At 44.0% G+C, this 24364-nt stretch overlaps 1 protein-coding gene across 4 annotated transcripts in view; it reads left to right on the forward strand.

Annotated features, from left to right (window-relative positions):
- The first annotated feature begins 1004 nt into the window (after positions 1–1004).
- The window catches only part of ADCY4 (adenylate cyclase 4), a 34882-nt gene continuing 11522 nt past the window's right edge, over positions 1005–24364 (forward strand). Inside the window, exons 1-12 of one of the 4 annotated variants that reach the window (XM_033924881.1) lie at positions 3705–3823; positions 4401–4467; positions 10457–11325; positions 12245–12442; positions 13480–13641; positions 15139–15288; positions 17666–17811; positions 19649–19760; positions 19891–20018; positions 22236–22394; positions 22743–22875; positions 23624–23806. In XM_033924881.1, coding sequence (XP_033780772.1) covers positions 11140–11325; positions 12245–12442; positions 13480–13641; positions 15139–15288; positions 17666–17811; positions 19649–19760; positions 19891–20018; positions 22236–22394; positions 22743–22875; positions 23624–23806 — 1557 coding nt within the window. In that variant the 5' untranslated portion in view covers positions 3705–3823; positions 4401–4467; positions 10457–11139. Of the gene's footprint in view, positions 1025–3704; positions 3824–4400; positions 4468–10456; positions 11326–11353; positions 11841–12244; positions 12443–13479; positions 13642–15138; positions 15289–17665; positions 17812–19648; positions 19761–19890; positions 20019–22235; positions 22395–22742; positions 22876–23623; positions 23807–24364 lie in introns of those variants that run through there. The other 3 variants (XM_033924883.1, XM_033924882.1, XM_033924884.1) reach the window with 3 other exon arrangements.

A 24364-nucleotide genomic window follows, 5' to 3' on the forward strand; every position in this document is an offset into this window, starting at 1 on the left:
GGCCTCATATGCCTTATGACGAAGACCACACACCATTTTAGTAGCCTTCCACTGAATCGACTCCATCCTTTTTATATCTTTTTGAAGGTACGGCCTCCAGAATTGTACACAATATTCTAAATGAGGTCTCACCAAAGACCCATACCTCCTTTTTCCTGCTGGCCATAGCTCTCCCTATGCAACCTAGCATCCTTCTAGCTGTTTTAACCTTCCATTGTAGGTGGGGGTTCATTTTCCCTCTTTTTTTTTTTTTGTTCTAGAATCAGGTACTACAAAAATAACACACGGTTCTGACAGGCAAGTTTATTGATTCATTTCTTTATTTCTACAACTCGTACATACTGCGTTATCCTCCATACTAGGCGGTTCACAATAATTACATAAAATATTCAGATCACTAAAAAAAAGACATAAATATTCTCTCTTCCATCAATAAAACAAGTAGTTATTTTTATCAGGACATGGTCTATGAGAGTTCAGATCTAGGACTGGCTAAGAAAGTGGCCCTCTTGGAACTGGGTTACTTGGTAGCTCCGTGAGAGAGAGGAAAAATGATTTATATTCCCGGTTTTCTTTATTACCTATTTATATTTTGGAACCAGGGTGAGCATGCTGTGGAAGGGAAAGCAGGTAGTTGGCAGGTTGAGGTCTTTTTTGGCATTTCCGTGGGTGGATGTCTCTCCCCTGCTTTGCGTGTCAGGGTAGGGGACTTCGGTAATTAGAGGCAGCGGAAGGAATGAGGGACCGGCTGCTGCCTCCTACATCCACCCTCTCCCCATCACTGTCACTGATCTCAGCCAGCTAATTAATCCTACTCCCCCCCCCTTTTTTTTTTTTTTTTTAACGATACTTGTAACTCATCTCTTCCCTGCCTCTTTCTTTTACATTCATTTTTTAGCCAACCAAAGATATTCTGCGTCCAATGTCTTCGCAACCGGTTTCGTACTGGCATCAAAGCAACTCCAAACTTGTTTGAGAGAAGCTGAACGCCGACGGCTCATGTCATCTGGATCAGACGTTGCCGGTAAGTGCTCGTGCTTGTTCCTGGGACTTGTTCTTTTCCAAGTCCCCAGGCATCATTTTAAGAGTCTGGGCTCTAGAAGGATTTTTAAAATGTCTTTTTGTTGCATTGGATCCTAGATCCCCCACCCAGAGGGTCTGGATTAAAACAAAGTTTGATTCTGTGATAACCTGGTGGTCCCATGGTGGGGTGGGGGTGGGGGGAAGAGAGAGAGAGAGAGAAATCTAGGGCTACATGTCTAATAGCACTAGAGAAACGATAAAAAAGTCATAATAGCGGTGCTATCTGAAATTGTCTACTGGAAGAACACACTCATACTTCCTCTTCCGTTGCTACTCTGCAGTAACCGAGTGAAAAAATGTTAATCAGTAAAACAAAGCAGAGTGGGAGAGGAGCCACACATGCAACTGTCAGTCTTACACAATGGAGGAAACACTTTATATGTGCCTGCCAAATCACATATAAGCTTCCGTCTCTCTGAAACATTTACAATAGGAATTCCTACACAGGGGTGTGTGACTGTTGAAGAGTTTGAGGCTGAGGAGAAAGCACTACTGAGCTGTGCTTCCCAGACCACTCCCAGGCATTCCTTGACATCAGTGGAGTGGAGCGCCTGTTTCCTGAGAGGAGGGAAAAGTGACAGAATTTCTTATGCAAACAATGAAAAGATGGACCATCTCTCCACTGCCCAAATCACACAAGTTATTTAAGCAGCATTCTCTCGAAAGCATCTTTTAAAAAGACTGAAATATTTGATATCGATGAGCGATTTCAGAAACGTTTAGTACTAAATAGAATTGATTATTGCGATGCTCTGTTTTTAGGGAGTACAAATTATAAATGGCAAGCATTGAAAGTGACACAAAATGCAGTGGCAAGGCTTTTGATGGGAGAAACATTATGGGCCTGATTCTGGAAATGGTGCCTGCCGTGGTAGGCACCTGCAAAAACGGGCGCCTACCGTGTGTAGGCCCTGCATCCAGAATCGCGTCTATTTTCTTCTACAGACGCCAGAATATTTCAGGTCTACATTTAAGGCGTCTCACTCGCGCCTACCAGAAACGCCTAGGCACGCCTACCGTTGCCTAAGGCTACTTCCGGCGTAAACCACACCTCTGCTGGCCCCAGGCATCTGTAGGCATGCCTAGATGTCTCCATACATGCGTGAACGATGCCGACATTGTAGACGTCCTGTGCCCCCATTGATTTATTTTAAAAAACATGCATCTTGATTGGTCTGTTAGATAGCGGTAGGATGCCTATCGCTGCCTACAATCGGGATGCCATTTTTAGAATCGAGCCCCGCGTAACTGCAGGCCAGTCGACATTTTCAGAAGCTGCAGCAAAACTGTGGAATCAGTTGCCAGACATTTTACGTTTGTGTAAAAATGCTGATCAGTTTCGTAAAATGCTTAAAGCACGTTTATTTGTACAGGCTTACTCTGATTAATAATTAAGACATTTTTATTTATTTATTTATTTTTAAAATCTCTATACCGTTTTTTTTCCAAAACGGTTTACAAAAAGTTACATATATAAAATATTATAAAAATCAGAACAAGATAGGAACAAAAACAGACATTCAATCTTTACATAAGGTCAATTGATCAAAGAAATGCATCTACAAATAGTTGTGTTTTTAATGCGGGGGCGGGAGGAGAGAGAGAGGTCAGGGGGGAGAGGGTGAGGTAGGGGGGAGAAGGTGAGGTGGGGGGGGAGAGGCACCCGCCGCAGCTGGGGTGATCCACGGGAAGGGCCCGGCCAGCATCCAGAGTTGCCACCGCTCCGCGCCCTGTCCAGCCATGGCACACGCCCAGCCCCGCTTCACAACCCAGCCCGACCGACCCAACCCTTAGAGCCAATCCTTATCCCAAAGTTACGGATCTGACTTGCCGACTTCCCTTACCTACATTGTTTTAACACGCCAGAGGCTGTTCACCTTGGAAATCTGCTGAATTTTACTGTTTGATATTTAACCGTGTAGGTTAATTTTAATTGCTCATTATAGGTTTGTATCTGTTGTTATTTTATCCCCCTTTTATAAAACTGTATTTATTTATTTTAGAAATTTCTATACCGTTTAAAACTAAACGGTTTACATGAATTACATACATAAATTATAAAAGAGCATAATAAAACAGACAGTTCTAAAACCATATCTGCAAAATAGCAGCAAAAGCTTAAATAAAAAGATCATGAATAATTCTTCAGTTAAAGCAGAGAAGATTACTGACTAGAAAAAGGCGTCTATAAATAATTGTGTCTTTCGCAATTTTCTAAACAGGCTCCTTTCACGACAATTTCGCATTTGGGCCCACGAGGGAATTCCGTATTTTAACTCCTCCACAACAGCGCCGGCCATGGCGGTAACACCTCTGATGCTCATAGCAATTCTGAGAGTGTCGGAGCTGTTATTGTCGCTGCCAGCGCTAAAAACCGCGCTACAGTTTTGTAAAAGGGGAGGGGGGGTATGTTACGTATTGTGAGTGATTTTTAAGTATGCGATTTGGAACTCGCCTAGGTAATAGGCATGAGATAATTTTTTTTATTTTTTAAAGAAATAAACTGCCTCCCACAAAGTCCTGCCTCAGCACTCTAGCTCTCCCCATTCCTCAGAATCCAATCTTCCCCCGGCACATTTCATTGGCAACTGAAGTCTGAATTGTAGCTCGAGGGGAGGGCAGCGCTGAGGTGAATGAGCAGAACTCTGCATGTGAGGGTGAGAGGGAATCTCAGTCTTGGAATTAAGAGTGAGGAGCGCTGGCAGAGCTCTGCGTCTATTTCCAGACTGGGGTGGCACAGGTATGCCGTGGGAGAGAAACAGAGTAGGTCTTAGTAATGGGGTGCAGTAAGGCAGGAGTAGGGTGCATTAGTAGAATCGTGGGTGAGGGTACTGGAACAGCAGAGGGTACAGCAGGGCTGTGTGTGAGGGTCTCAGAACTGGAATAGAAGGGTATGCTGCGAGGCATTGATAGCCCTTCCCCACTTTCTCTTTATTGCATATCTACCGTGGGGCTCATTTTTTGGAGCATGGCAGATTCAGCCGCCAAGCAGGGTTTTGGGAGGTTTGGGCTGTGGATTGGTGCTGGAAGCTGCACAGGGGCAAAGTCAGGTTGACACAGAGTATGACATATGAGCAGCTTGGGAAGGAAAGTGATTAGTAGGAGTTAACGACCTGTGGAGGCTTGCAGGGGAAACAGATGGGTGCCTCCATGGTTAGATCACAAAAGCGACCCAGGGAAGAAGGCTGAAAGTTGTACTGGAGACATTTTAACTTCCAGCCTGAGAGAGACGGAGTAAGCCAGAGCCAGCCCTGGAGTTTGCAGGCATCTCCTTCTGGTGCAGGGGGGACTCAGGGATCATCTACTTGTCTCCACAGGAAAACGAGAGAAGACGAACAGAACCCAAAACACAGAGAACTAATTCTAAGCTTTCACCTAGGAAAGGTAAGCGATTACCTCCTGGGACCATTCGCTCAACCCATGAGTGTCTTCATCTCTCCTCTCTTGCCTCTCCTTATATCCGAGAACTCCGAACTCCATTCCTCAGATAAGCTGTTTTTATCCATACCTTTTCTCCTCGACTGCCTTCGTTGCTTTCATCTAGCTGCCCCCTATGCCTGGAATAAACTACCCGAGTTTGTCTGTCACGTCCCTTCCCTTGTTTACAAGTAGATGGAAACCCACCTTTGTGATATAGCCTTCAATCCATAACCCTGATCCCCTCTGCCTACTGCTCACCACCCTAACCAGCAGATTAACCATCCGCTTTTGTCTGTTTAGATTGAAAGTTCTTTCAAGCAGTGACTGTCTCCTTCGTGACTCTGTACAGTGCTGTGTATGTCTGGTAGCGCTCTAGAAATAATTAATAGCAGCAGTAGTACAGATGTGTCTTTTGCCATGTCTGTCTATGTGTGCTTAGACACAAGTGGTGCTGTCATTGTGAATGTTTGTATGGACAGATGTATGTGTGTGTTTGTATATTGTACTTGGATGTTTGTAGGTGTCTATAGATAAGTGGCTCGATTGTGGGAGCGCTTGTGTCCACTCAAGTGTGTTTTTATGCATATGGATGTATGTCTGAGTATGCCTATAGACCAGTGGTCTCAAACTTGTGGCCCGGGGGCCACATGCGGCCCACCAGGTACTGTTTTGAGGCCCTCGGTATGTTTATCAAAATCACAAAAGTAAAATAAAACAGTTTCTTGATCATACGTCTCTTTAGCTATAAATTACAATATTATTATTAAGACTTAGCCAAAAGGAAAGATTTATAAACTATAAAGAGTTTTACCTCATGCAAAATTGTCATTTCTTTAATAAGACATTAACTATTTTTTCAGAGGCCCTCCAAGTACCTACAAATCCAAAATGTGGCCCTGCAAAGGGTTTGAGTTTGAGACCACTGCTATAGACAGATAGACCCAGTGGCATAGTAAGGGGGGGGGGGGGGTTTGACCGCCCAATGCACCATCTTGGTGGGGGCACCAGCCCTTTTCTGCCACACCACGCTCACACTCTCCCTTCCCCGCCCCCTTATCTCTTTAAATCTTTGCCAGCGTGAGCGACTTCTCTGGCCTGCTGTTCACACCGGCCTGTCTCTCCTCTGAAATCACTTCCAGGTCACGGGGCCAGGAAGTGATGTCATAGGGGAAGCCAACACTGGCGGAAGCAGCAGGCTGGAGAAACTGCTCATGCTGGCGAAGATTTAAAGAGGTGCGGGGGAAGGGAGGGGGCGAGTATGGCGGAGGGAGGGAGCGGAGAGGAGGGGCAAGGATGCCACCGCCCCAGGCGCCTCCTACCCTCTGGATAGACCAGAGTCCCTGTGTGTTAGTGTATGCTCAGATGTGTGTTGCTTGTGATTGTTAGTGAGCCAGTGTGTGTGTTTGTGTTGGTATGGATGTTGCTTTGTGTGTGCCCCTTTGCGTCCTCTTCACTGCTGCAGGGATTTTTGGCCCTCAGACCGAGGAGAGGCTCAATTCTACTGAGGGCTCTCTTTGGGTTTCTTCTCCACCTCACTGCAGTGAAACTTGTTGCAAGAAATTCAGACCCCCGCTGAGCTTCAGATCTACATGACATCAAGCTACACCTGCTGGAAGCACTAAATTTAGCTAGTGGAAAAATCTAGACAGGAAACTTTGACTGAAAGGCACTGGTTAGAACCTCTTGGATGCAACACATCTTCACTTATAGCCCAGTATAGGGCTAGATTCACTAAGCAAACTGATCGTGTACTGATCGGTTTGCGACCCAATTTTCCGCCAGCCCGATTCACCTCTGTCCCGATCATCTTTCGATCCGATTCGCGCATGCAAATGAGGGGGATCGGCATTAAAATGTAGGCAGGCAGCAATTCACAAAACAAATCTTGAAAACCGGCTGGGCTGAACGATCAACAAAAGAAGCGACCGCTGGGGACCAGTCGCTAACTGCTTTCCAACTGCATCTTGCTCTCTCTGCCTGGATTCTCCTTTCTGCTCTCCTGCCCCGACTCTCCTCTGGCCGCCCTGCTCTGCTCTCCTGCCTCGACTCTCCTCTTGCCGCCCTGCTCCGCTCTCCTGCCCAACTCTACTCTCCTGCCCCGACTCTCGTCTTGCCACCCTGCTGCCCTCTCCTGCCTGATTCTGCTCTCCTGCCCCGAATCTCATCTCGCCGCCCTGCTCCCCTCTCCTGCCCGACTCTGCTCTCGTACCCCAAATCTCGTCTCGCCGCCCTGCTCCCCTCTCCTGCCCGACTCTGCTCTCGTACCCCAAATCTCGTCTCGCCGCCCTGCTCCCCTCTCCTGCCCGACTCTGCTCTCGTACCCCAAATCTCATCTCGCTGCCCTGCTCCCCTCTCCTGCCCGACTCTGCTCCCATACCCCAAATCTCATCTTGCCGTGCAGAAAAGTAAAACTATAAAGTTAAAAAAAAGGCACTGTTTAAGCATGCGCAGACCATCTACAGATGGTCTGCGCATGCTCAAGGATCGCTGTTCAGCGATCCGATTCAGTCGGTTGGGGGCATGATTCCGATCACCCTCATTTGCATGAGGGTGATTGGTGAATCAGCAACACGGATCGGATCCGTTCTGTGCCTTTAGTGAATCTAGGCCATAATGCCTTGTCATGTCACCCAGCATTAGCTTCATTTATAGCCTCGTACAAACAGTATCTTTACAATACGACACAGCATTTTTACAGCTGTACTTGCACCGTTGTGATGTCACTGAGCATTGTCAAAGCTTCGCTTATATAATAGCACAGTGCCTTTGTGATGTCATCAAGCATTATTACAGCTTCACTTATAGCATGGCACAGTGCCCTTCTGATGTCATTGAGCATTCTTATATCTTTAATTGCAATACTGCAAAGCACTTTTGTGACATCACTGACCATTCATACAGCATAGCTCAGTGCCAGGTAATATCATGAGTTCACATATAGCCCAGCAGGGTGCTTCTGTAGTGCCAGCATCATTTCACCTTGATATCCAGTATGCTACAGAGGCTATCTAATTTCAGTGAGCCTCTTTCACTGTGGTGATCAGATCCGTCCTTTGTATCCCTTATGTGTATCTCTCCTGGTGATCATACTCCATCAAAGGACTTGCTGATCGCTTAAGCTCTTTATCTAAATGGAGCACAAATTCTTTCATTTGGCATTTTTTGTGAACTATTACATAACTGAAGAACAAGACTAGCATTCATTAAACCTGGAAAGAGAAGTTAATCGCCAAGAGTTTGGCAGGAATGTTGACAAATCCTTCAGAATTGGGGGGTGGGGGAGGTACTTTCAGAGTGCATTGAGAAAGCCTGGACATGCCTTGAGATTTAGTATACCTAGAGTCGGCCTAGCAAGGTCAGCCTGACTCAGAACTTTTTATCTCCCCCCCCCACCACCACCACCACCACTACCACCATTGTGTTTCAGAGCCGTTCACCCTAAGCTCTGTCGTACTATCCTGCCAGATGAAGAAGGGGCAGAAGGAGGATTCCATAACTTGGCACTGGAAGGAGGATTCCATAACTTGGCAGAGGAGAAGACTAGGCTAGTGGTAGTGGGTGAGAAGTATTTTTATGGGTGATTGGCAGGGGTGGCAAAGACCGGGGTGGTCAGTTCAGCTGTGGAAGTAAAGTCACACGTAATGGACTGGAGCTTACTCCGCTAACCAGGCCAGTCTGTCTCAGATGATGCAAGCTGTACCTGCGATGACAACAAGCGGGACATATCAACAGAGAGGGAGCTTGCCCTCTGATGGCATCATTGAGAGGCAAACCCTCCTTCCAGACCCCCACCCTCACTGCCCTGGTGCCCTTTGCCTTTATGGAAGTCCTACAGAAGAACTCGTTCAGCTGCCTGCATTCCTAGGGTGGCCAAATTTTGTCCTTTCAAAGAAGAGGATGTATGGCTCAATCCTGTTCCACCCCAGGTCCCGCCCTGTTCCGCCCACAGCCCTGCCCTGTTCCGTCCCCCAAACTCGGCCCGTCCCTTCGGGGCCGCATCTGGAGGGCATCTGCGCATGCACGGATGCGATATGATATCACGCACGGTGCATGCATGTGTGTGACATCATTGTGTCGTACCTGCGTCGTATCCTTCCAAATGCGGCCCTGAGCTCAATGGTTTTCAAAACCCGGACGAAGTGCCGGTGATGCCCGGACAGTCCTCTAAAAAGAGGACATGTCCTGATAAATCCGGACGTCTGTCAACCCTATGCATTCCCACCATCAGCCTCTGACCATTAGGTGTTTTCCAGCTTCCTGTTGTGCTCCTTCCCTGGACTTTGACCAATGGGAGAGCTTTTCCAACTCCCTCTGCTCTCTCTTATTGCCTCTGCCCAATAAGAGCACTCTTCCACTGCCTGTGCTTTCTGCTGGCTTGTGCCTCCCACACATGGCCCAAAGTCTAAGCCTGCAGCTTTCTTTCAAATTAATTTTCTTCACATCTGTCTAATGATGTCACTACTGCTAAGCTGACCTTTTCAGAGAGAATGCACGCAACGTTCCTTCGAAGCAGCTCACGAATGAAAGTGTGTTATTAAAGCATTACCTCCCCACCGGCAGGAATGCCGATGGAGGACTCCTGCGCAGCTTTCAGCTGCTTCAAGAAACATTGAATGTATATAGAGCACGCAAGAGTGATGTGCGATCAACAGGAGAGAATATACAAGGTGGGCAGGGGAGGGAAGTGATCACACGTGCATTCTCTTCTAATGATTGCATCCCTCCTATGAGCAACATATATATATATATATATATATATATTCTCTCCTTGTTATCAAATGCCCCTCCCTTGAGCATCGTATGCATTTCCTCTGCGAAGCACGGCTTAGGAGCAATGATATCCCTGGCTGATATATGTTTATTAAAATTTGCTAAACCACTTTTCATAGCAGGAACAACAAAGCAGTTAACACGACAAAACGTAAGGAATGCCAATAATTGATAGGACAGGAGACAGAGAAGCTAAGGGGTAGGTGTCAAGACGGGCTTGAACTTTGGACTGTGTGTGGGAGGCAAAGGCTAGTGAGGAAGTGCACGGGCGCTGGGAGAGCTCTTCTATTGGTCAAATGACACAGATGGGTGCACAGGCAACTGGGATGGCTTTTCTGTTGGTCAGAGGCCACGGGAAGGAGCCCAGGCAACTGGAAGAACTCTTCTGTTGGTTAAAGGCATGAGATCACCATCAAATGGTGATCTCACATGGATTGCCAGGAGCAAATTCACACAGAATACATGAGCATGAAAGGACAGGAGAGATGTACATGCAGGTGATCCCCTATCTACCTCCATCATAAGAGCTCCTCTCCATCAGGTCTCCTGCCCTGCCTCTCCCACTCTTTCTTCTTGGACGAGTGGGATGTCCAGCCCGGGACTTCCTCGTGTTTCAGTTGCTTTGTATGTAAGGCTTCTTTTAAGTTATTCAAGGAGCCTCCTGGCAAAATGTTCCAAAGCGCATTTCACATTTTACACCTTAATGGAAAAGAAAGTAAACAGATATAGACCAACTTAATTTCAGCTTTGTAAAGCTAAGCGGACAAGATAAAAATGTGTTAATCATCGACCTGAAGCTTTATGAGCATTTGTGGTGAACCTTAAACCCATCAATCCAACGCTTATCATCTTAATGCAGTGACACTAGTTTAAAGGTCCAATCTAATCCTTTTTAGACTGGTTATCCAGCATGAAGATTCCCTTCCTGTGATTGCCTGAATTATTCTCATAGAGCTGGGTTACGTTCTCTGAAAGAGGGACCAAGATCTTAATATTTTCTGCTTTGTCTTTTAAAAACTATTTTCCTTTTCTGTGTATTATAATATAACCAATGTGGTTATACTTGCACTGGTTGTAAACACTGAAATGTTTGTAACAGTCTAAGTTATCCACTGGTTAGTATGTAAATATATGGTATAATTCTGCAGACGATGGACTTGATTTAATCATTTTTCTGTTACAGACTCTTCTCTACATTCTCTGGAGGGAAGACAATTAGCCACTGCCCCACCTGGAGTGAAGAAGGACTTCAAGATGTGCCTTGTTTTAAAGGATCCATCACAACCTTCAGTATGGGCCTTGTTTTGTCCTCTCCCAGAAGACCAATAACCCCACCACAGTCAGAAGGGGAACCCATTTGGTGGGAAACACTATGTTGCACTGATTCTCTTACTTCTTTCCTTCGTTGACACTAAAGCTTGCAGTTCGCTTATATTTGAAGAGGTGACCATCCTAGCTGCAGGAAATCCAGGTCAAAAGCTGGAAGAGCACTTTGGTTGTGACATAGTGTGTGATATGAAAATGATTCCCCTGAAATATAAAACCTTTTGCAGTTAAACAATTAGTTCCCACTTGAAAAGGCAACCATCCTAGCTAGTTTCAGAAGATCTAACTCAAAACCTGGATGGACACATATGGTTGTGAAAACAAAGTTAGATGCTAAAATTATTCCCCCTGGATATAAAGCTTTTATTAATTGAACAATTGGTTCCTACCTCCTAGCTTCAGAGGTTCCAGTTCAGGGGCTGGGGAAAGACTCATTGTATAGTATATTGGAATCCATCCCTCAGGAAATACATTCTGTTGTTTTCACGTTTTTTGCATTTCTGCTTGGAAAATTGAGTGGTGAAGTAGGAGGGCATCCAGATGCCTTTCAGACAAAGGCCTTTCTTCCAAAAACAGAAGGTGGTGGGTGCCAGTGAGAAAGAGGACCTGTTCTACGAAACCTCCTACTGTCTGAGCCAGCAATATCCACTCATTTTGCTGCTGCTGCTGGTCATTCTTCTGGGGCTATGCATTGCCATCATTGTGGTGTCCTTTGCCAGTGGGCGGGTAAGTGCCCAGCTAGTCAATGCTGCATACCCAAGCCAGTGCTTCTGAGATCCCTGGGTTCCCTTCCCAGCACAGGCTGAGTGTGTTATTTTATGAGGTGCTTGGGTTCCATTCCGGACTTGGACTGGTAGCACTGCTCTATGAGCTTCCTGGATTGCACCCCTGGTTCGTCAGGCTGTAGACACTGATGAAATACTGTAATTCCTCCAGCCCTCTAGTGGAGAAAGAGAGGATTGAGGACTGTTCTTACAGTGACACTTAGTGGATACTAAAAAAAATTCAAGTAGGATTTGCAGGCCTATGCACGACAGTGGAGAAAAGTGCCAGGGTCCAGCGGCTTCCTAATAAGAGACAGATAACAGAAACAGTGAGGAAATGAGAGATCGGTGTATGATCATTTCTTTATGTAAACCAGACAGAGTGAAGTGACAAGGAATAACAAAAAAGGGTGCTATTGATGGCTTCTTGATAAGAGCTAGGAGAGAGAAGTGCAATAGTCTCTGGTAGTCTCCAGGGTAAGAACGAGTTACGTTTTAAAAGATGTTCTTAAGTCGGATTTGTATGTAATTTGGAACTTGTAGATTTTAAGATTCTTGCTGCTTCCCTCTGCTCCCAGCTAACAAAAGGCCCAACTGTCCCTAGTGTTCCCTCTAAGGTACAACCACAGTCTGTTTTTAATTTGGCCATGAATCTTTCCTGAATCTGCTACAGGAGAAGTCTATGCCACTGGAAATACTGCTTAGTGAAATCAAATGAAGCCGCAACTATGTTCTTAAGTACAAGTTGTACTTAAGTCGGGCATCTGTAACTTGGGGACTGCCTGTACACCAATGTATATTGTTGAGCACAGAACTCTGAAATGATTTCATATCTCCTGTTATAAATATTTTATTTTCGCTGTCTTTATTTTGTGGCACAGTTATTCTCAGAACACCTCCCCTTCCTGGTCACCATCTTCTGTGCTCTCGGTGTCTTCCTGATCATTTTCTTCCTGATCTGCATAGAACCCATCTTCCAGCGCTACATGAAAGTCTTCTCACTGATGGTCTGGGGTTGCCTCATAACCATGGGCTATGTCTTCATCTTCTGCAGTGGCCGTGTGACTCCCTGGGATCAGGTGAGTGAGAGGCAGGGTGGGATAGCAGATGATGGAAATTCAAAGCATCTGTGAAATGAATCGGAGAACCCTCAGATGCTTCCTGCTTCTTTGTGGAGTTTAGAGCCAAGACCTTATTAACTTAAACCTAGAATTCCAGCTAAGAATGTGAAAATTAAATGAAAGATGTCCCAGCAGAGTACTCTGACACAAATGGTGTAATACCACCATCTTGTGGACCAAGACTAGAATGCAGCATTTGGTTTTTCTCCCCTAATGGAATTTTCTTAGATCAAAGTCAATCTATAAGTTTGTACACTAAATCTGCAGCTACAAATTTCAGTATTTTGTTGCTCTGTTGATAGAGAAGAGAGTTCTAGAGACCTCATTAGGCATAATTTTGAAGATTTTAAAATTATGGTCTAGTAAAATCAATTACAGTCATAGCTTAGTATTGCTAAAGATTTTGAAAGTGTTTTACCTTTTTGCTCATTGCATTTTGTGTATTGTTATTTAAAAAAACCTTTAAATAAAGCTTTGGAAAAAAAAGATTTTCAAAGTGAAGCTGCTCTTATGAATGAATCTGAGTAAGTTATAGGGGGGGAAGGGTGGAATGGGACTGTCTAATGTTAATTTTCATCAATACTTCAAAAATTACAAATGAAGCACAGACAGCTCAAATGCAGGACCCTGGAAAACTTAATATACAGTATAGCACAAAGGAAACAGTAGATTTTCAAATGCAGGCAAGTTGAAGAATCCAGCTAGCTCTGTTCCTTTAATGCTCCACTGCAGAGAACATTTTTTTTTCTTTTGACTGTGGTTGTCATTCACGATTGACCTTGTAAACATGGCCTTGATAAATCACTTCAATTGCAGCATTCCTGGAAGGTCCTGTTGAGGCATCGAGCAGACGTTTCAGATGATTCATTTCTGGTTTCCCTACTGGGTGCTTGTGTAACAGCTTGCAGAGGGCTCTTGATTAACAGTGATGACTGTTCATTCAGGAAAAGGGAAGCGATGTAATGAATTCTTATCAAATTTTTACACCCTTGAAGGTATATTTCTTCCTGTTCATCATCTTCGTGGGATACACCATGTTGCCCATCAGTATTAGGAATGCCATTATCGCTGGAGTGCTTTCATCGACCTCTCATATCATAACCCTGAGCATTTACCTGTCCAGGGAGGTCACCTCTCAGGCAGATTTGGCCCTGCAGGTGAGAACAAACATCTTAGCATCTCTCTCTCTCTCTCTGTTATATATACACTTCCGCTTATCCGCTTATGCTCTTTTATCTTTCCTCTGTCTCTCTTGCTCTCTCACATTCTCTTTGTCTTTTTCTCATCTTCATTCTATCTTGATGAGGTCCAGAATAGTTTTGATAATCTAGTGAGTGTAATTTTAAGTCAGTGGCCTCAAACCCAGATACTATTTTGAGGCCCTCAGTATGTTTATCATAATCAAATTTTTCAGTAGTTGCTCCAACAATGGAATGCCTTACCATCTCAACTCCGCCATGAAAAACTAATCGATAAATTTAAGACTAGCTTAAAACTTTCCTATTTCTAGATGCTTTCAACTGCTCTTGAATTACCGCTCTCTCACTCAACCAACCGCTTTTATGAAGCGATCCTATTTCTAATGTTTTATCCTCTCCCTCCATTTCTTTTCAACCCCCTTTCTTTTCTTTTTCTTCCTTTTCTATTATGTAAATTTACCCCTCCCCTTCCTCTTAACCATCACTTTCAAGTTTGTCTTGTCCATGTCCTTAATGTACACTTCCCCTCTCTCTAATTAAACTTTACTTTTATAAACATAACTTTTTATCCCTATTTTAACATTTTATTGTAAACCGGCTAGATACCCGTTGATGGTCAGTATATTAAAAATTAATAAACTTGAAATTTGATCACAAAAGTAAAATCAAATAGTTTCTTGATCATATGTCTCTTTAGCTATAAATGAAAATATTATTATGAAGACTTAGCCAAAAGTAAAGATTTATAAACTATAAAGAGTTTTACCTCATGCAAAATTGTCATTTCTTTAATAAGACATTAACTTTTTTTTCTGAGGCCCTCCAAATACCTACAAATCCAAAATGTGGCCCTGCAAAGGGTTTGAGCTTGAGACCACTGATTTAAGGCAACAGAAACTCGGGGATCATTTAGGCCCTCTAGGAGATCTACTTTTGCAATTTGCAGAGAAAGGACAGATGGTGGCTTTGCTACATAGATGATGATAGGATTTTTACAGCACAATTAATCTTTATATAAATAAACCATAAAAAGATGCAGTTGTATTGGTTCCTATATTGATCCCTTCACTGGAAAGTATCCAATATTTTTTTTAGAGGCACTACATGGGAAAAACCCTTTCAAAAACATAGAAACATAGAAATAGACGGCAGATAAGGGCCACAGCCCATCAAGTCTGCCCACCCCAATGACCCTCCCTATCTATCTTTGCGGATAGATCCCACATGTCTATCCCATTTGGCCTTAAAATCTGGCACGCTGCTGGCCTCAATAATCTGAAGTGGAAGACTATTCCAGCGATCAACCACCCTTTCAGTGAAGAAGAACTTCCTAGTGTCACCGTGTATCTTTCTCTTTCCAATATACATATATTTTTATCTCTGTTTGCATATCTATGCTGTGTGTTTATTAATCTCTTTCCATCTTTGTCTTACTGTGTCTATTTTCCTCTTCAGCTCCTTGCCAATGTGGTGATCTTCCTCTGTGGTAACCTAATTGGTGCTTACCATAAGAACCTAATGGAGTGTGCACTGCAAGAGACCTACCACGAGACCTTCAACTTTGTCAAGTCCCGTGTCAAGCTAGAGTCTGAAAAACGCCAGCAGGTGAGCACAGGGCAGGGAAAAGTGCGACAATAGTATGGGAGTGAGAAGGAAACATGAGAAAGCACACATAGCTTGGACCATTCAGAATTCAATAAAACCCATAGCAAGAGGGGTTACACATTTCCCCTTCAAAATAAATGTTGTCCTTTATAAGATGGTTTCAAAATGCCATTAACCCCCTCTTTTACAAAGGTATTCAGTGTGCGCTAAACACGCACTAAACGCTAACACGTGCATGTTATCCTATGGACGCGTTAGCAGTTAGCGCACGCATTGATTTAGTGCGTGATAAATCTGCGCTAAAACGCTTAGCGCGCCTTTGTAAAAGAGGGCCTAAGCGGTTTACATAATTTACATACATAATATTTAAAATAGACAGATGATAAAACAAATACATGATAAAATAGACATATGATAAAATAAGCATGCAAACAATCCTCAGAAAGACACCATAATTTGGATACTAAAGATTGTGGCTAGTTCATCAACTTTACTAGAAGTTGCTAGAAAAAGGCGTCTACGAATAGCTGCGTCTTAAGTAATTTTCTAAACCTTCCCTTTTCACAGCAATTTCGTATCTGACCCCCCCAAGGAGTTCCATAACTTAACTCCTGCACAACAGAAAGTCATTTTACCAGTCTCGACAAGTCTTGGATTCACAGACGTCTTCAGTAAAGCTAGATTCTCAGAACGCAAAGATCTTTTTGGTGTATAACTAAGTACAGTGGTACCTCGGTTTACGAGTGCACCGGTTTGCGAGTGTTTTGCAAGACAAACAAAACATTTGCAAAATCGGTGCCTCGGAAACCAAGCATGGCTCGATTTACGAGCACCCCCCCCCCCCGCCACGATCTGACCTCCCCGCCACGATTGGGCACCTCCCCGCCACGATCCGACCCCCCCCCCCGACACGATTGGGCACCCCCCGCCACGATCCGACCCCCCTCCGACACAATTGGGCACCCTCCCGCCGCTTCTTACCCTCATCTGGGCACTCTTGAAAATCGGCTTCCTCCTCTGCTGGGCCGGATCGCAGGAGGAGTGCCTGATCGCGGGGGGGGGGGGGGGGCCTTCGAGGGGAGCAATGCCGGTTCTCGGGGGGGGGGGGGAAACGCATCAAAGCAAGTTTCCATTATTTCCTATGGGGAAACTCGCTTTGACAAACGAGCATTTTGGATTACGAGCATGCTCCTGGAAAGGATTATGCTCGTAATTCAAGGTACCACTGTATATTATTTTTAAACGATTCTGGGATGTTTCCATACAAGAACTTATGGCAAATCATCACTGCTTTATACCGTACTCTGAAGGCGACTGGAAGCCAATGCAATTTTTGGAGATGTGGTGAAATGTGATCATATTTAGACAATCCCATTATCAATCGTGCTGCTGCGTTTTGTATAACCTGCAGTGCTCTGCATCTTGCTTTTGTTATTCCAAGGTGCAGGGCATTGCAGTAATCAAGTGTCACCAAACCATAGCCTGAACAACAGTTTGAAAATCATATGGCGCTAACATTGGTTTTAATCGGTATAGCAAATGCATTTGGGCAAAGCTTGCTTGAATGGTCTTAGTCACTTGCAGCTTCATTGTTAGGCCAGAATCAAGCCTTACACCTAAAATGGTCAAAGACTCGTGTACCGAGAGAACATCATCAATAACTTTCACCTCTGTAGGCCACTAGTAATCTGGCTTTCCTACAAACATTGTTTCAGTTTTATCTACATTTAGTTTCAGACCTTGTTCTCCCATCCACTCTTCAATTTTACACATGTATTCAGTCAATAATTGTTCAACAAATGCTAGGAAGTTCTTTTTCACCCAGAGGGTGGTGGATACATGGAATGTGCTTCCAGAGGCTGTGGTAGACAGGAGCACTGTACAGGGCTTCAAAGAAGGTTTGGATAGGTTCCTAGAGGACAAAGGGATTGAGGGGTATAGATAGGTGTAGAGGTAGGTTATAGGGATAGGAGTAGAGGTAAGTTATAGGAATAGGAGTAGAGATAGGTTATAGAGCTAGTCAGGGACCTCTGCTCAGGCAATGGGCCTGATGGGCCGCCACGCGAGCAGACCGCTGGGCGAGATGGACCTCTGGTCTGCCTCAGCGGAGGCAACTTCTTATGTTCTTAACATTCTTATCCCCTCCATCTATTGGGAAGAAAATAGCCTACAGAAACTGGCTGAAGATATTGAATGAAGGCTATTTGTCCACGCAGGGTAAACCTGATTAAATAGCCAAGTTTTAGCTGTGATTATAAAATTCTTGAGCAAAGAAATCTGAAATGTGACAACTTTGGGGGGGGGGGGGTAAACTACTTATATTTTCATTTGCGGTTGAGAGATTGTTACCTTAATTCTTGCATAAATTTTTTCCCAGGAGCACTTGCTGCTCTCCATTCTGCCTGCCTATATTGCCATGGAGATGAAAGCAGAGATCATTGAGCGACTGAAGGAGGGGCAGCCAAAGCATGAGAACACCAACAACTTCCACAACCTCTACATCAAGCGGCACAAAAATGTTAGGTAACGGGACCTATGTGACTAGAAAGGGATGAGACCTTTTTGTGGTTACACATTCAAAGAGGTTTACATATATACAGGTACTTATTTTTACCTGGAGCATTGACGGGTTAAGTGACATGCCCAGGCTTACAAGGAGCAGAGCTGGGATCAATCTCTGAGGCAGCAGCTTTACCACTAGGTAGCACAGAACAGAAATACTAGTATTATTATTCCCCTGTAAGAATTTTTCCTTTGAAATCAAAACGTTGCAGACAATAATGTGATCTAGGGCTTTGGCTCATCATGATGCATTATTTTTGTTAAAAATTTCCCTGTAAATGTGTCTTTTGAATCTTGTCAGTTAGTTATGGTTTTCAGTAATAACATTTGGGACGATATTCAAAATGGCTGCTGATGGACCATTGGTCTGACCCTGTAAGGCTATTCTTATGATTTAACCAATCAGAAGCTGTTTCTGGCTGGTTAACCACTTGTTTGGGGCTATCCAGTACTGCTGAAAATGTCCTGTTAGCACCTACGTATTTCAAAATCGACTATTTGGGGGAGACAGAGTTAGCACTTGGATAGTTAAGTGCCACTATTCTTCATTTAACAGGCCAAGGTAACCACATAAATAGGCCCACATAAAAGTCAGTCCCCATAGCTGGTTATCGCACTGAACCAGCAATGCTTTATCCAGCTCCACAAACCTAGAAATTCAATGCTGAAGCCCTGACTTAGCCTAGCACTGAATTTCTGGGCAGAGCCATCCAGCAGAAGTGCTGCAGGTTGGGAGAGAAGTGCTGGAGGACGTCAGGAGATGCCTCAAGGCAGAGCTGTTCAGCAGTCACGTACAGAGTCCCGTGCCTAATGGTAGTCTCGTGGCGGGGAAGAAAATAAAGAGAAAAAGAAGATCTTTAAAGTTGCCCTTACTCTTTGAAGTACTGAGGCATTGATTTCCTTCCAGTTCATGAGACTGTGCCCCAACTGACAAAATGTACCCCTGAGATAGACTCTTTGAGCCAAAACACTGTCCATGTCAGGTCAAGTCAATATAAAGTTTTGGGAAGAATTTCTTGCCGTCATGATTTTATTTTGTTTATATATTCCCGGTGGTTGTGCACTGTTCCATCCCCACTTTTGGGGACTTTGTTTTTCGTGGGGTTTTCTTTCCTTGTTTTTTGTGTATCTGGGCATACAATCAGTGGCAGTTAGCAAATCGCTGAATATTTCCCCTGTTCTTTCTGAAGGACAAAACCACAGTAGCGATTCCTATGTGGCAAATGTGATGCAGTCCATTCAGTTCCTATGGGCTGCGTCTCATTTGCCGTGCCGCAACTCGCTAATATGGCTTTGTAAAAGGGGCCCCTAATTAGCTATGGCTGTGTCTTAACAGCAAACAATTTCTGTATTCCCCTTTGGGTAATTTCCTCATTTAGATGAGAATGTTGTTATTTGTGATTCATTTTGGCAACGTTATTTTCAAATTCAATGATTGCTCGATGTTATTATTGTGAAAACAAAGCAAAAAAATAAATAAAACCGTAATAAACTGAGAAAGAAGGTGAGAAAATCAAAGGGTAAAGGTCTGAAAATGATGGCGGCTCAATAAACTTTCCTGAAACCCAAATAAACATCCTGAGCAGGGTATGGGAAAGACCTCTGAGAGAGCAGTGACTGTGGAGATAGCTCTTATATTTCAGCATGAGTCACTCGGATAGAGACAATTTAAAACATTTGTTGGCAAAAGGGAACCTCTTAATGTTCGAGAGTCGATTTCCCTACTGGTGGTGGTTCTCTCCAGAGATATATACTGATCTCACTTTCCTTTTCTTTTTGGTCTGAAACCACTATTCAGCATCCTCTATGCAGACATCGTGGGGTTCACCAGACTTGCGAGTGAGTGCTCCCCAAAAGAACTTGTCCTCATGCTGAATGAGCTCTTTGGGAAATTTGATCAAATAGCAAAGGTACGTTCTGCAAGGAAAGGATTTACCTTCCCATAAAACCATCCAGCTTGCCTTTTCTCATGAATGAATTGGTTTGAGGGTAACATCTGTGTTCTCTCTCCCTCTCTCTGTCGCACTTCTGTCTCTTCAGGATAATGAGTGCATGCGGATCAAAATCCTCGGGGACTGTTATTACTGCGTTTCGGGGCTGCCTGTCTCATTACCAAACCATGCAAAAAACTGTGTCAAGATGGGATTGGACATGTGCCAGTCAATAAGGTGAGCACTCCTGTGTGTACAGTACATACCAAGCTAGGCTGTACACATGTGATTAATTTTGTTAGTTTTTGGGGTGTGCATTTTTTACTAGCTGGTTATGTCATGAGTGTCCGTATATGTGTATACATTTTCATCCAGTGGCATAGCAATGGTAGGAGGCGCCTGGGGCAGTGATACCCCACCGTGCCCTCCTCTCTGTGTCCCTTGCTCCTTCCCCACCCCCACCCCACACTCCTGCCCTTCCTTCCCCCCATACCTCTTCAAATCTTCACCAGGTAAGCAGCTTCCCCGACCTGCTTCTCATGCCGGTTTTGGTGCTGTCACTTCCTGGCTCCGCAACCCAGAAGTGATTTTAGAGGGAAGCCAGGCCAGCACAAGCAGCAGACCGGAGAGGTTGCTCACACTGGCAAAGATTTAAAGAGGTACGGGGGGCATAAGCGTGGTGTGTGAGGGTGGAGAGGTGCTGGCACCCCCACCAAGATGGCACCCGGGCAGTCCACCTCCAACGTGTGGGTCCTTTTACTAAGGTACGGTAGCTGATTTAGCATGTGCTGAATTGGCTACCGCACCTTAGTAAAGCATAAAAGAGGGGAGACTAACAACAATACTACGCATGAGGCATGATATAGACAAAAACCAAACTAGACATAATGTAAATTTACAAGACAATAGGCTTTTAAACTTTTGGTTCAGCCACTGTTGTCGAGTCTTCTTGATTACTGTAAAAGTGTGTGTTTGACAAGTACTAAGAAAGAAATGGCCAAACTTAGATTGATTCAGAATACGGCAGTCAGGTTGATCTATGGCTTGAAGAAGTATGGCTGGGTAATGCCTCTCTACCGCGAGTCGCATTGACTTCCGATGGAGACTCAAGTTTTCATTGCTATAAAGTTGTCATTGCTATAAAGCAGTGGTTTCCAACTCAAATCCTTTGCAGGGCCACATTTTGGATTTGGAGGTACTTGGAGGGCCTCAGAAAAAAATAGTTCATGTCTTATTAAAGAAATGACAATTTTGTATGAGGTAAAACTCTTTATAGGTAAAACTCTCCAGCAGGACACCTGATGCCCCGATCCAGCAGGGGAGAATACTTTAAATATATATTTTTTATTTCTCTTGATACTTATTTTTTATCTCTATTTTTTTTTTTTTTTTTACTTATTTATTTTTAATTCTATCTTTAAATTTATTTATTCATTACTTGGTGGAATATTCATTTCTATCTCTATCTCTGTCTTTATATTTTATCTTTATTTTTCATAAATTGTCTCTTCAGGTACTTTGGTTAGATTGTGAGCCTTTGGGACAGTTAGGGAATTTCCAAGTACCTATCTTATTTATTTTTATTTATTGTATCTTTTAATGCATTCATTTTTGTAAACCGCTTAGAAACCTCACGGTTATTAGCGGTACATAAGAATTAAATTAAATTAAATCTTTCCTTTTGGCTAAGTCTTAATAATAATATTGTCATTTATAGCTAAAGAGACATATCATCAAGAAACGGTTTTATTTTACTTTTGTAATTATGATAAACATACCGAGGGCCTCAAAATAGGACCTGCGGACCGCGCGTTTGAGACCACTGCTATAAAGTTATGTATGGTACTGTTCCACTTTATATGGCCGATAGACTTCTTATGGCATCTTATAAGTATAGTAGAAGATCACATGCCCTGTTCATTATTCCATCTGTTCAGGGTTGTGAAAGCAAGAAATTTCTTGATCATACATTAGCATTCCAGTCAGCTTCATACGATAAAGAATTTCGACCGTTGTTGCTTACAGCTTGTTATAAACATTTCAGAACTCGGTTGAAAACTTATCTCTTTTCAAAATATCTGGCTAATTAGTTCTATTGTGTCTCTTTTGTTATTTTTTATATAATATTTTGTAAACCGCATTGAACTTATGGTTACACGGTCTAGAAGGAAAGATAACATAAAGGGGAAAAACAAGGAGGGAGGAAGCAGATTAGCTGAGAAGGAGAACTTACTCATAGGCATCTTTAATAATAATAATAATAATGTTCTGACCTGTATTTGTCCATGTCTGAGAATATCTGTGTTTGCTGCAGATTTCACTGTTCATGTGCGCTGTGTATGTTTGCGTGCTTTGCATGTGGGTTTAAGTCTAAGCCCCCTCCCCCATCTTCTCTCTGTGCTCCTCTTCCCGTAAATGCTGGTCTTATGTAGCTTCCCAACTCTTTCCGGACAGGAAGCTGCGGGAAGCCACAGGCGTGGACATCAGCATGCGTGTCGGCGTGCACTCGGGGAATGTGCTGTGTGGTGTGATTGGGCTGCAGAAGTGGCAGTACGATGTCTGGTCACATGATGTAACTCTAGCCAATCATATGGAGGCAGGAGGCGTTCCTGGGTAAGAAGCCAAACCTAGAACATTCTGTATAGTGGCAGAGAATAGCAGGGCTGGTGTTAGGGGCATGCAATTAGGGCAGTTTCTGTGGGCCTGCATTTCACAGAGGGCCCCAGTCCTGTTTGAAAGGAAGAAGACACAGCTTGTTGGAGAATTTGGGGACCCCCCCTCTCAAATTTCTGTCCTGGCTCTTGGGGGCAGAAAAGAGAGACACAGATAGAGGGGAGAAAGAGAGACAGAAAGACAGCTGAGGGAAGGAGAATGTGGGCATCTGAGAAGAGGGGGAGAGCCATGGGACCACCCTATTCCATCTCTGATATCTCTGATCTACTCTCCCGCCCACCCATCCAGGCGTGTCCACATCACGGAGGCGACCCTTTCCCATCTAGACGGGGTGTATGAGGCAGAGGATGCATTTGCTGGCCATCGAGATCCCTACCTGAAGGAGAACAACATCAGGACCTATCTGGTCGTTGACCCCAGGGTGAGCAATGACAATGTGAGAACCTATGTAGTGTCGGTCCAGGAATCCAGACACAAAATCAGCGAAGAGCAACTAAAATTTACTCATGGAGAGTTGATTCCACTTTGCTTCTGATTGTGATAATGGATCCTAAATCCTTTATAAGTCTGAGGATGAGGCATGCAGTACAAAGAGAGCATATTTTCCAGAGAAACTATGAAATATTTTCTGCTTTACAGTACTCCCCTGAAATTCACGGGTGTTCCATTCCAGGAACACCCGCAAATTTTGAAAAACTGTGAATGCGGTTTTGCGTCTGTCAAAAGGCAGGAGAGGGCAGCTGAGGTGCCAGCGGGTGCAGAAAATCATTTGCGGTATGCTCCGACCGCCTCTTCCTGTTACTAAAGTCGGGCTACTGTTACTAAACGTCCTTTTGATTTCTTTCCGGAATATTCTATAATCTGATATGGAACCTAAGATTCTGACGACATCTTTAACTAGTTTTGGAATGATAGTAGACCTAACTTTTTTGTTTTTGGGTTGAAGGGTAAGAAAAGGGATTCATGTTTCTCCGAGTTTTGCTTCTTTCAGTGCAAGTGTATTGTTCAGATAAATTGGGGCATAGCCCTGCAGTACTTTAAACAACAGGCAATAGAATTTGAATAAGATTCAGCCTTTCACTAGGAACCAGTGTGTTTTTAGGTAGGCTGATGTTATGAGTAACCCTAGTATCCTTTGTTTTTACCATCCATCTGTGACGGCATGCCAGGCGGGCGAGGAGACTGACACTGTGACCTCCCCAGCTGCGGAGGGGCCCAAGATCCGTGCCTCAGTGCGCATGACACAGTACTTGGAGTCGTGGGGTGCTGCCAAGCCCTTTGCACATCTGAACCATCGGGATAGCCTGGGGGTAGAGCCCCCCACCCTTGACATCGACAGCATCATGAATACAGTAAGAAGTGAGAGGGGGGAGGGGGGAGGAAAGGCAGGATGCAGAGAATTCATATACTTACATGGGGTTACAGAAATAAAGAACTTACACCCTAATACAGGCAGTTACATTTTTAAAGCTGTTCGTAAGTCGGATCTGTACGTAACTCAGAACTTGTAGATTTTAAGATTCTTGCTGCTCACCTCTGCTCCTAGCTAACGAAAGGAAAAATATCACATCATAAAAAGTTCCAGTGAGGACGGCTACCACACAATTCTATCGTGTGGCATTCTGAGGAACAAAGTGTGATTTGAGTATCTACATAGAGGTGGACTGTCTTTTGATTATATGATATTGAAACTTTAGTGCACTTTTTGAGACCCTCTAAGGTACAGCACACACAACCACACACTGTTCTTAATGTGGCCATGCATCATTCCTGAATCTGCTACAGGAAAAATGTAGGAGTCTAGGCCACTGGAAATACTGCTCAGTGAAATCAAATGAAGCTGCAACCACGTTCTTAAGTATGAGTCATACTAACTTGGGTGTCTGTAACTTGAGGACTGCCTGTATATG

The sequence above is a fragment of the Geotrypetes seraphini genome, chromosome 16 (assembly GCF_902459505.1).
Source record: "Geotrypetes seraphini chromosome 16, aGeoSer1.1, whole genome shotgun sequence".
NCBI lineage: Eukaryota > Metazoa > Chordata > Amphibia > Gymnophiona > Dermophiidae > Geotrypetes > Geotrypetes seraphini.